This window comes from Xenopus tropicalis, chromosome 3 (assembly GCF_000004195.4).
Source record: "Xenopus tropicalis strain Nigerian chromosome 3, UCB_Xtro_10.0, whole genome shotgun sequence".
Taxonomy (NCBI): domain Eukaryota; kingdom Metazoa; phylum Chordata; class Amphibia; order Anura; family Pipidae; genus Xenopus; species Xenopus tropicalis.
Genome location: NC_030679.2, coordinates 11,278,646 through 11,290,003, shown reverse-complemented (window position 1 = coordinate 11,290,003; position 11,358 = coordinate 11,278,646). Strand labels below are relative to the sequence as shown.

At 41.8% G+C, this 11,358-nt stretch overlaps 1 protein-coding gene across 1 annotated transcript; it reads left to right on the top strand.

Moving 5' to 3' along the window:
• Positions 1–1,226: 1,226 nt before the first annotated feature.
• tigar (TP53 induced glycolysis regulatory phosphatase) lies at positions 1,227–10,260 on the top strand. Its single transcript, NM_001127097.1, is given in 6 exon segments — positions 1,227–1,311; positions 2,503–2,540; positions 3,191–3,312; positions 4,702–4,779; positions 6,753–6,863; positions 8,128–10,260. Coding segments are annotated over 6 exon segments (828 nt in total). The 5' UTR covers positions 1,227–1,279; the 3' UTR covers positions 8,575–10,260.
• Positions 10,261–11,358: the final 1,098 nt, after the last annotated feature.

The following is an 11,358-nucleotide window of genomic DNA, read 5'->3' as shown; positions in this document are numbered from 1 at the left end:
TTCTAGCTGCCGATATCGGTCCCTTAGACTGATTCGGCAGCTAATTGGCCCATGTATGGGCACTAACGACGGGCCTGCCCGACCGATATCTGGCCTGAAATCGGGCAGATCTCGATCAAGCAGGTTAGAAAATCTAGTCGGATCGGGGACCCCATCGGCTCATTGATGCAGTCCCCGGACCAACTTTGCCTATACCCGTCATTATAATTCTATCGTTTGGCCCCAGGGCCTAAATTCCCCTGATATCGCCCACCCGTAGGTGGGGATATCGGGAGAAGATCTGCTCACTTGGCAATATGGGCACCTTTACTATTGAGTGCTATTCTGATACCTACTGGGAGCTGCTATCTTGCTCCCTTCCCATTGTTCTGCTGATCGGCTGCTGAGGGGGGGGGGTATCACTCCAACTTGCAGCGCAGCAGTAAAGTGTGACTGAGTCTGAGCTTTCAGAAGGAGCCGGTGCTACACATTAGAACTGCTTTCAGCTAACCTATTGTTTCTCCTACTCCCATGTAACTGGAGGAGTCCCAAGCCGGACTTGGATTTCTTACTATTGAGTGCTATTCTGATACCTACTGGGAGCTGCTATCTTGCTCCCTTCCCATTGTTCTGCTGATTGGCTGCTGGGAAGGGGGGGATATCACTCCAACTTGCAGCACAGCAGTAAAGTGTGCCTGAGTTTGAGCTTTTAGAAGGAGCCAGCGCTACACATTAGAACTGCTTTCAGCTAACCTATTGTTTCTCCTACTCCCATGTAACTGGAGGAGTCCCAAGCCGGACTTGGATTTCTTACTATTGAGTGCTATTCTGATACCTACTGGGAGCTGCTATCTTGCTCCCTTCCCATTGTTCTGCTGAGCGGCTGTACATTGTTGCGCTGCGGGAAGCATCATTCTCCACCAGAGGGCGCTCACACACAAGAAATTAAAAAGAAAGGTATTGTTAATACGGAAAATTGTCATTTGTAGAACATAGAACATGGGGGCTGATTAGACTACACTAAGTTTTGGGTTAGATGTGGGTCAGACAGGGCCAATTGCAGTATCAGTACCATAGCTGAGCTCTGCCGATGGTTCCTTTAATACTACACTTTGTGCCTCGGCCAATAGCCAGCGCCGTCATGTTCCTCCCAGCCGGGACTGAGTGTGTCCCGATCCCTGATTGGTTGCCGGGTGCTATTCGGCTTACACTGTAACATTTCCTTAAGTCGCCCTGCAATGCGGAGCGGCGAGTAGACTGGGAGAGCTGTAGCCTTAGCCCGGTACCTTACTCCCGCACCATGGCCAGGTTTGCCTTAACCATCGTCAGACAGTAAGTGCGCTTACTGCCGGGGCTCCCCGATAATTAGCACCCCTATCGGTACATTTCCCCCCATTGCTGGGCAGTGGGAAGGTCAAGCTGAGGCGCCAGGGTTGTCTGGGCGGTACCAAGTTACTGGGACGGGGGGGATCTGCGAAATGGTATAGTCTTTGCTCAGGTCTAGTCACCTCAAGCAGCCAATCAGCAGATACTACTCACCTGTTATTGGCTGTTATGGGTTACTGCATCTCAAATAGGGGGTAATACACCCTTGGCAGGGGTAGGAATAAGGACTTCTGCAGCTGGGAGGGTGCTGGGAGTTTAAATCTGTCAGGCACATGGAAAAAAAAAAATCATCATCAGTCTGTCCTTACAGCTACTGCCTGGTTGCTAGGGGCTGTTGGATCCCAGCAACCATTTTTTACTGCAAACAGCTGAGCGATGTCTGGCCTGGGGTAAAACACTTGGATCAGATTGATTTGGTATGTAGGTGGCCAAATTGTGTAAAGGTTTATTCATTGCTCATTGTACTGCAGTTTCCTCCATTGTCCTCTCCTTTTTATATATGGGCGATCGTCAGAAATCTTTGGGCCCCGTACAGCTATATGGCCAGGGGATGCATGTCCAGGGCAGATTTATCAGATATTGCCTTGTCTTCCAAAGACTGGAAGGCTCAAGGGCCCAGCTATTGCTTTCTAATATTCATTGGGCCCCCTTGGGTGGCAGTTTCGCTCTAGTTTAATTACCCCATAAAGGTTAATGGCATAAGGGGTGTTATAAGGCCCAAAAGTGCCAGCAATATGACATGGTTTTCATTGGGGTAAATGGGAAGCATTTTGGGTGCTTCTTTGCTAGCAAAAAAATACCCTGTGTGCCACTGCCCTTAGGGTGGAGGAAGTGACCTCTCTGGGAGCCAGTCTGTGTATAAGGGTGAAGACACACAGAACTACTTAGTAGCAGCTACTTGTCATGGCTACTAAATGCCGGAAAATCCCCTGCCATTCTCAATACTGAGAATTGCTAAAACTCACGTAGAGACAATTATCAGTAAATGATCAGCATTGTCTATTTTAGTAGCCGTGACAAGTAGCTGCTACTAGTAGCTCTGTGTGTCTTCACCCTTAAACTGAATGATTTATTTTTGCAATTGATATCATAAATCAATATATGTTTTTGATCTGTTTATTCTTTCTCTCAATCTAGCGGGGAAACCCGATACAACAAGGAGAAGCTGCTGCAAGGTCAGTAAAATTATTTTCACCACCACAGACCAGTTCAGTTCTATGTAGTGCTCATTGCTGCATCATGAGGGTATTAAAGTTCAGTACTGCCACTGAACTCTAACACCCCATAGAAAAGAACTGGGTAGTGATACTGACTGATTACATTCAAACTGCTAGGATTCCCCAATTCAAGTCTTCATATATATTAGTTTGTACCTGAAACGCATAGGGAGGGATCTGTTTGTTAAAGGCTAACTAAAGCCTTATAATTATTTGGATAGAAGGGAGTTACCATTACTGGTACAAAAAGGGGCAACATTGACCTTTTTAGCTCTATAGGGGGCACTGTGGCATATGTACAATATTCCTAGCACCACCTCCTTGTATTGGACCCTCACTGATGATGTGCCATAAGTCCCACACTGATCTTAGAGCAATGTAGGAAGCCTTCAGCTTGGAGTGAATGTGTGCAGGACAAGCCAAGGGGTTGTTATTTATTATTATTTATTTTTCTTATTTATTTTGTAAGTGACCTGCTAGTGCTTGGTCAGATCTTGGCTTATGCTGGTCATGCACATCAAGTGACTGAAACAGAATGGGCAGGAGGGTTCAGGCAGCCTGCCGTTCCCAAGTTGCTGATAATGCTAAAAAAGTCTTTTTTTCCCTAGGCCAAGGAATAGATGAACCGCTCTCGGAAATAGGATTTAAGCAGGCAGATGCCGTGGGCAGGTTTCTGAGCAACGTCAGGTTCACTCATGTTTTCTCAAGTGATTTGATACGGGCCAAACAAGCAAGTACTATTTTTCTCTGTTTTCTTGAAGTCTATACATTGAGTTTTAGTGCATAAGTAAAATAGATGATAGTGAGAGAATTTAATAAATAAAATTACTGTATATACTCGAGTATAAGCCGATCCGAATATAAGCCGAGGTACCTAATTTTACCTAAGAAAACTGGAAAAACTTATTGACTCGAGTATAAGCCTAGGGTGGGAAATGCAGCCGCTACTGCTAACTTTCAATAATCAAAATAAATACCAATAAAATTACATTAATTGAGGCATCAGTGGGGTATATGTTTTTAAATATTTATTTCAAAGAAAAACAGTAAACTAGCTCTGTAAGTGGAGCAGAGGGTCAACAAAAACAATATGAGTACTACCCCACGCTCATTGCACATTGGCAAACTGGCAGCAGACCCAGTCCCGAAGGAGATGTAAGGGGAAATAAGTATTGCTAGTGGGAGTCTAGGCCAGGGCACTGGAGGGTCTGGTTCTGGGTGGCCTAATTTGCACACAAAGGACAGAGGGTGCTAGTCTGGAGGGACCCATGGCACTCGACTCGAGTATAAGCCGAGGGTGACTTTTTCAGCACATTTCGGGTGCTGAAAAACTAGGCTTATACTCGAGTATATACAGTAAGATAATAATCTGTAAGCTGTTTGTGAAGGCTGTATCTATTATGCCTAACTGCAGCGCCCAGAACAGTGACCTGGGAGATGAAAAGAAATCAAGGTTTTTGCTATTCTTTCTCTCTATCTAGCGGGGAAACCAGGCAGAGAGTTGAGGTCCTCTGCAGTCACTCATTACTTTAGCTTTAGAAGCTTTCTCCCTTTGCTTAAGACAGCAGCTGCCATTTTAAGTAGCTTTCTGTCTGCAGCTCTAGCCGTTATAGCTGAGATCACACATTCCTAAGGGGGGGGGAGTTCTTAGCATTCTGGTGGGAGGGGGAGCAGGAGAGAGGAGAGAGCTGCGCAGACTCTGGCCCCGGGAATTAAGGCTGTTTCTGAGAAAGGAAGTCAGACACTGGAACATTATGGTTACAAAAAAAGAGACAAGAAATCCTGTGTTTCTTTTGACAGAGGACTCAGTGCAGCATTTCTGTAAATGCTTATGGCTGATATACAAAGACCTTTCTGATAAAGCTTACTTAGTTTTTACCTTTCCTTCACCTTTAATGCACATTCTGTGAATTAAGCTACCAAGATATACCCTCCCCTTTAATCAAAACAGGGATTGTTTGTCCATATACTTCAACTATGCCAATGTCATCCCCGGTCTGGCCAGTCCTACACTCACTTTTATCTTTCAAGGTTAAAAAACCCAAATGGTTATATATATTTATATGATCTGTTAAAAAAAAAACCCAGTCAGAATGAACCTATTGTACTTATTCTGCAGACAGCCTGTGCTATCATGGAAAATAACAAGATTAGTGAAGACATTAAGATTATATACGACCGCAGACTCCGGGAAAGGGTAAGTATGTCTTACTGTTATGCCCAATAATACAGCAATATTAGCAATAATATATAAAATAATAGCAAAAAAGTGGGAGTGAAACAAATCAGTCATGTTTAGATTCAGGCAAATGATTAAATCCCCCACAAACTGCACTGCAGGCATGGATTCACAGCGATTTTCCGCATTTCGCCATTGGCTAATTTCCGCATTCCGCCATTGGGCAATTGTTTTGCGGAACTTCCTTGAAAATTGGCCGCGTAAAAAGAATTCTGCGCGTGTCAAATTGGGTGCAGTCGCGTAAAAAAGGGCGTGGAATCAAAATGGGACAGATTCGCTCATCACTACTGATGATTGTACCTAGTAAATAAAATTCCAATTAGCGCAGTGGGTTGGTGGGCACAATCATACATTCTTTATGTCCTCTTCTTTGCAGTCTTGTCCCAGGAACATACTTAGTTCACCTGGACCTAGTTTGGGAGGGGTGGGAGACCTAGGGTTATAAGCATATGTACATTTTCCTTAAGTAAAATAAGAATACCTGCTGTAGGTTTCTAGACCTATAGCAAACTGTGCACGTTTTATTACCCCTAGGCGGTATAAGGCCTGAAATCGGGCAGATATCGATCGGGCAGGTTAAAAAATCCAAATAGAACCTCATAATGGTCCCAATTTGCAAAGAGCCTTTACATTATAATGAAAAATAGAAAGAGAAATGGGACACCTCCCCCCACAGAGAAAAGGGAATCATTTAACCATTAAATAAACCCAATAGGCCTGTTCTGCCCCAATAAGGGGTAATTATATCTTAGTTGGGATCAAGTACAGGTACTGTTTTATTATTACAGAGAAAAGGGAATCATTTAACCATTAAATAAACCCAATAGGGCTGTTCTGCCCCCAATAAGGGGTAATTATATCTTAGTTGGGATCAAGTACAGGTACTGTTTTATTATTACAGAGAAAAGGGAATCATTTAACCATTAATAAACCCAATAGGGCTGTTCTGCCCCCAATAAGGGGTAATTATATCTTAGTTGGGATCAAGTACAGGTATGTTTTATTATTACAGAGAAAAGGGAATCATTTAACCATTAAATAAACCCAATAGGGCTGTTCTGCCCCCAATAAGGGGTAATTATATCTTAGTTGGGATCAAGTACAGGTACTGTTTTATTATTACAGAGAAAAGGGAATCATTTAACCATTAAATAAACCCAATAGGGCTGTTCTGCCCCCAATAAGGGGTAATTATATCTTAGTTGGGATCAAGTACAGGTACTATTTTATTATTACAGAGAAAAGGGAATCATTTAACCATTAAATAAACCCAATAGGGCTGTTCTGCCCCCAATAAGGGGTAATTATATCTTAGTTGGGATCAAGTACAGGTACTGTTTTATTATTACAGAGAAAAGGGAATCATTTAACCATTAAATAAACCCAATAGGGCTGTTCTGCCCCAATAAGGGGTAATTATATCTTAGTTGGGATCAAGTACAGGTACTGTTTTATTATTACAGAGAAAAGGGAATCATTTAACCATGAAATAAACCCAATAGGGCTGTTCTGCCCCCAATAAGGGGTAATTATATCTTAGTTGGGATCAAGTACAGGTACTGTTTTATTATTACAGAGAAAAGGGAATCATTAAAAAAAATGAAATTATATGATTAAAATGGAGTCTATGGGAGATGGCCTTCTAACAATTCGGAGGTTTTTTGGATAATGGATCCCATACCTGTACTAAAAAACAAATTTAAATGTAGACTTTACCGTTAGCCATTGCCTGGAGTAGTCTTTGCCTAATTTTTTGTTTGTCTGTCTGTCTATCTAATGTTCTACTGTGGACTGATCAAGTAATAGCTCCTCTAAAGTTGTGTGGGTATAACATGCTTAGTTGTTATATAATAATATATAATATAATACAGCATAAGGATTTTCACTGCACACATGTAAATAACTGCCATACAAAATGCCATTTGGTACAGAAATATGGTGATGCAGAGGGTCGGCCTTTGAGTGAACTAAAGGTGATGGCAAAGAAAGCTGGAGATCAGTGTCCTTCTTATACCCCACCAGGAGGAGAGACCCTAGAGCAGGTAAGAATTATGCAGCATATGCTTTCTGTCCTGGCATTTACAGAATGGTTTGATACCTTGTGGGGGTCCAGGGCCATATGTGGCCCTCACAAAGACTCTGTCTAGTCCACATTTCAAGTACCACGCCCAAGTACAAATTCTATGGAATATGCCCATCCAGTTTAGTGCAACGTGTATGATGGATTTGGCCGAATACCGAACCCTGCCAAATAAGTCAGAATCCTGGCTGAATAAACTCAATGGGATTGTTTTACCACTAATATGGATCCATGGAGCTTAGTTACCATCAAGTACAAAGTACTGTTTTATTATTACAGAGAAAAGGGAATCATTTAACCATTAAATAAACCCAATAGGGCTGTTCTGCCCCCAATAAGGGGTAATTATATCTTAGTTGGGATCAAGTACAGGTACTGTTTTATAATTACAGAGAAAAGGGAATCATTTAACCATTAAATAAACCCAATAGGGCTGTTCTGCCCCCAATAAGGGGTAATTATATCTTAGTTGGGATCAAGTACAGGTACTGTTTTATTATTACAGAGAAAAGGGAATCATTTAACCATTAAATAAACCCAATAGGGCTGTTCTGCCCCCAATAAGGGGTAATTATATCTTAGTTGGGATCAAGTACAGGTACTGTTTTATTATTACAGAGAAAAGGGAATCATTTAACCATTAAATTAACCCAATAGGGCTGTTCTGCCCCCAATAAGGAGTAATTATATCTTAGTTGGGATCAAGTACAGGTACTGTTTTATTATTACAGAGAAAAGGGAATCATTTAACCATAAAATAAACCCAATAGGACTGTTCTGCCCCCAATAAGGGGTAATTATATCTAAGTTGGGATCAAGTACAGGTACTGTTTTATTATTACAGAGAAAAGGGAATCATTTAACCATAAAATAAACCGAATAGGACTGTTCTGCCCCCAATAAGGGGTAATTATATCTTAGTTGGGATCAAGTACAGGTACTGTTTTATTATTACAGAGAAAAGGGAATCATTTAACCATTAAATAAACCCAATAGGGCTGTTCTGCCCCCAATAAGGGGTAATTATATCTCAGTTGGGATCAATTACAGGTACTGTTTTATTAAAAAGAGAGAAAGGGAATATGTTTTGAAAATTATAATTATTACTGAAAATGGACTTTTGGATACCGGGTTTCTGGATAAGGGATCCTATACCTGTATAGTGTGCCCATTCTGCTTAGTGCAAACTTAATGCATTGTGCCTATTATGTGTTTACATATAACAGGTCAGAGCTCGCGCCAAGGACTTTTTCGAATATCTTTGCCGGTTGGTGTTGGAGGAGTCTTCTGCAAAGGAGCAGTCAGAATTAGGTGCCTCGGGAATGGGTGGGGTCACATCGGCAGACCTTGGCCCTTTTGTGAATCACAATAAGGAACCTAGAGAATTAGGGGAAAGCAGAGATGTTACTGTACATGCCAGTGTCCTGTTGGTAAGCCATGGGGCATACATGCGCAACTGGATCAAGTATTTGGTTGAAGACCTACAGTTCACTTTCCCACCGGAGCTGAAGAAGTCTCGGGAACTTCCCGTAAGCCCCAACACGGGAATAAGCCATTTCATTGTCACTGTTTCATCAGCAACACCTAGGAAACCTGAGATCCAATGTGTGTGTATCAATCTCCACAGTCACCTGTCCGACATCAACGCGGACACCAGCCATTACCAAGTATGATCGGCACCGACAGAGTAATCTGGCACCCTTAGCTGAAATATTAGTTACCAGTTTGCTCTCAGAATTACCTTTTAGTATGATTAGACAGTGACAGAAGTTTGGATTATCAGCAGGTAGATGGTTGCTAGGGTCCAATTGACCCTAGCAACCGGGCAGTGGTTTGAATGAGAGCCTGAAGAGAAGAAATAAAAAGGAACAATGCAAATAAAACTGTAGCCTCAATGGTTTTCCGGCTAATAGGGCATTTGGTAACATCCTAAACGTTACACGAAGCATGTTAAATATCAGATACATCGGCACGATGGCAGAGAGATGCACTCACGTTTCCACACTTACCTAATCCTTTGTTACTTCACTCGTGTTGGCAGCAAAAACAGTTCAGTTTAACAACGAGTTGACCTTTAAATGAACATATAAGTCATGAAAGTTCAGTTGCCTCCTCCATCTGTGCTTATGGGAATCAATTGCATTGTTGAAAGGAGAAATGAGCCTCCAACTTTACTTCCCAGCTCTCCAGTATATGTGCTGCTCCAACAGAACACGGACTGTGAGCTCTGTGAATGAATGAATACATATGTATAATGGGACAGTCTCTCTCTATCCCTCCAATCATGTGGACTTAAGCCTCTACATATGCTCAGTGCGTCACTGCCATACAAGCTTTTTGCCTTTGCCAATAGAATTAAATCCAGTGTTGGTATTGGTAAGGTATCTCCTGCCTTTCTGTGGTCAACTCTACATACTGAAATGAAAATACTGTGTTTGCTTTTTTTGCCCAACATTTTTCAGATTATTGTGTTTTCCAGGCAGCAAGGATGTAGCAGCGAGTGTTGGTAACTTATAGTGTATTGTGTGGTTATTAACTGAGGTTATTAATGTGTTTACAGTTTATTTCTCTATTTATTTAGTAACTGAAGGCTTGGTCACAGATTACAGTTTATTTCTCTATTTATTTAGTAACTGAAGGCTTGGTCGCTTCAGATAAAGGTTTAGGAACAGCGATGAGCTAAGTCCGAGTAAGGGTGGCCATACACCTTCATTGTACAATGACAATTACAATGACATTCGGCACCCCCCAGTGGTTGTAACTTCTAACATGCATTGATGATCATAGAGCTTTTTAGAACTTGCCAAATTGAATGAAACAATCAGCGTGTTTGGCCAGAATGAGAGCTCCTGCTTTAAAAGTGGCCTTGGCTGGTACAGAAGCACGAGACATAAGGTATAGCATTTTTATCCTAATTCTTTTTTCTTTTTAGAACTTATCCGACCCTGCTACTTGCTCATGACATCTCTTTTCCCAATGCTCATGCAGCCAAGATTGTGGAGTGGAGCAAGGAGCTGATTGGCTGGAACGCAAAATGAATATCATCTATAATTAGTTTCAAGTGATACCAATAGTAAGAACGTAGAATGTGTCGGTATCACATTAAATGTCAAGCCGTTTGCAGCCAAGTGATGTGTTGATATGTACAGCTGGGCAGGAAAGGTAAATAATTGCCCCCTGCGGATTCTGCAAGAGAGGTTCCCAATATCTGTACCATTAGTGTTTGATATATCCAGCATTTTTTCATTGAAAGACAAATACATTGATGTCTTCTTTCACATTTAACAGCTACCAATCCTGCATGACTGTTCGACTTACTCTGTAAATAAAGGAATAACATGTATTTAATGGGCATTGAACCTGACCAGTTTTTTTTTGTTTTCTTTGTTGTTTTTGTTTTGTTTAGTAACCCTTCTTTCCCTCAGCCCCTTTATTTCTTATATGACCTGGACTCCATTGTGGATGGAGTGGGAGGGGCCATACAAAGACCTGAATGATGTACTCACCTCTAAGGCCAGCATCATACCGGATTGGAAGACTAGGTGCCATGTGTGAGGGTGGGATAGGGAAATGCTTTGGGTTTTTCATTGAATAGAAACTGCATATCGCATAAGTTATTCAATGTAGGGGGGTGCAGTAATTGTTTGTACCACTAGGTGGCAGACTATACACAGGAATTTACACCGTAATCTACATAAATATTTTAACTGAATTGAACTAAAAAAAAATTAAACTCAGTAGACCCCAAAGTGGCTCTGTCCCCCATGGCTAAAATGTATTGCCATTTTTTCATTTCTTCTACAAATTTAACCCCATTACTTACTAACCAATCACAAGCTGGCATGTTTGATCTACAAACATGCTAAATTGCACTTGTAATCACGTGCAAAATCTGCTTACACCCCATTTGCAACTGCATCTTGTAACAACTGTAGTTCAAGGGGTGTCACTACACATATTATGACTTTGGCACAACCTTTGTGTAGCTCATAACATGGTTACAGTCACACAGAAACATTGGCATAATAATCACACTGATATAATGCACAACTGTCTAGAGCAGTGGTTCCCAACCTTCCTAATGCCGCGACCCTTTAATACAGTTCCTCATGTTGCGGTGACCCCCAACCATAAAATTATTCCTAAGCCCATCGGGAATATGTGTTTTATGGTCTTAGGTGACCCCTGTGAAAGGGTTGTTCCACCCCCAAAGGGTTCCCGACCCACAGGTTGAGAACCGCTGTTCTAGAGCAGCAAATCATTGTGCACCTAAAACTCATATAGTTCCCTTGCACATCCTTTGCCCTGAGCCTCACTAAGGTGACCAGCAACACAGGAATTTCTGCCCTTGGCAACCCAATATTTGGAGATTGTGGTATAAATTACAGACTTAAATTTGCTTTTGTCAGATATCAGTAGACGTGGTCTGAAAGCCTGAAAAGATAGTAAAGGTGGGC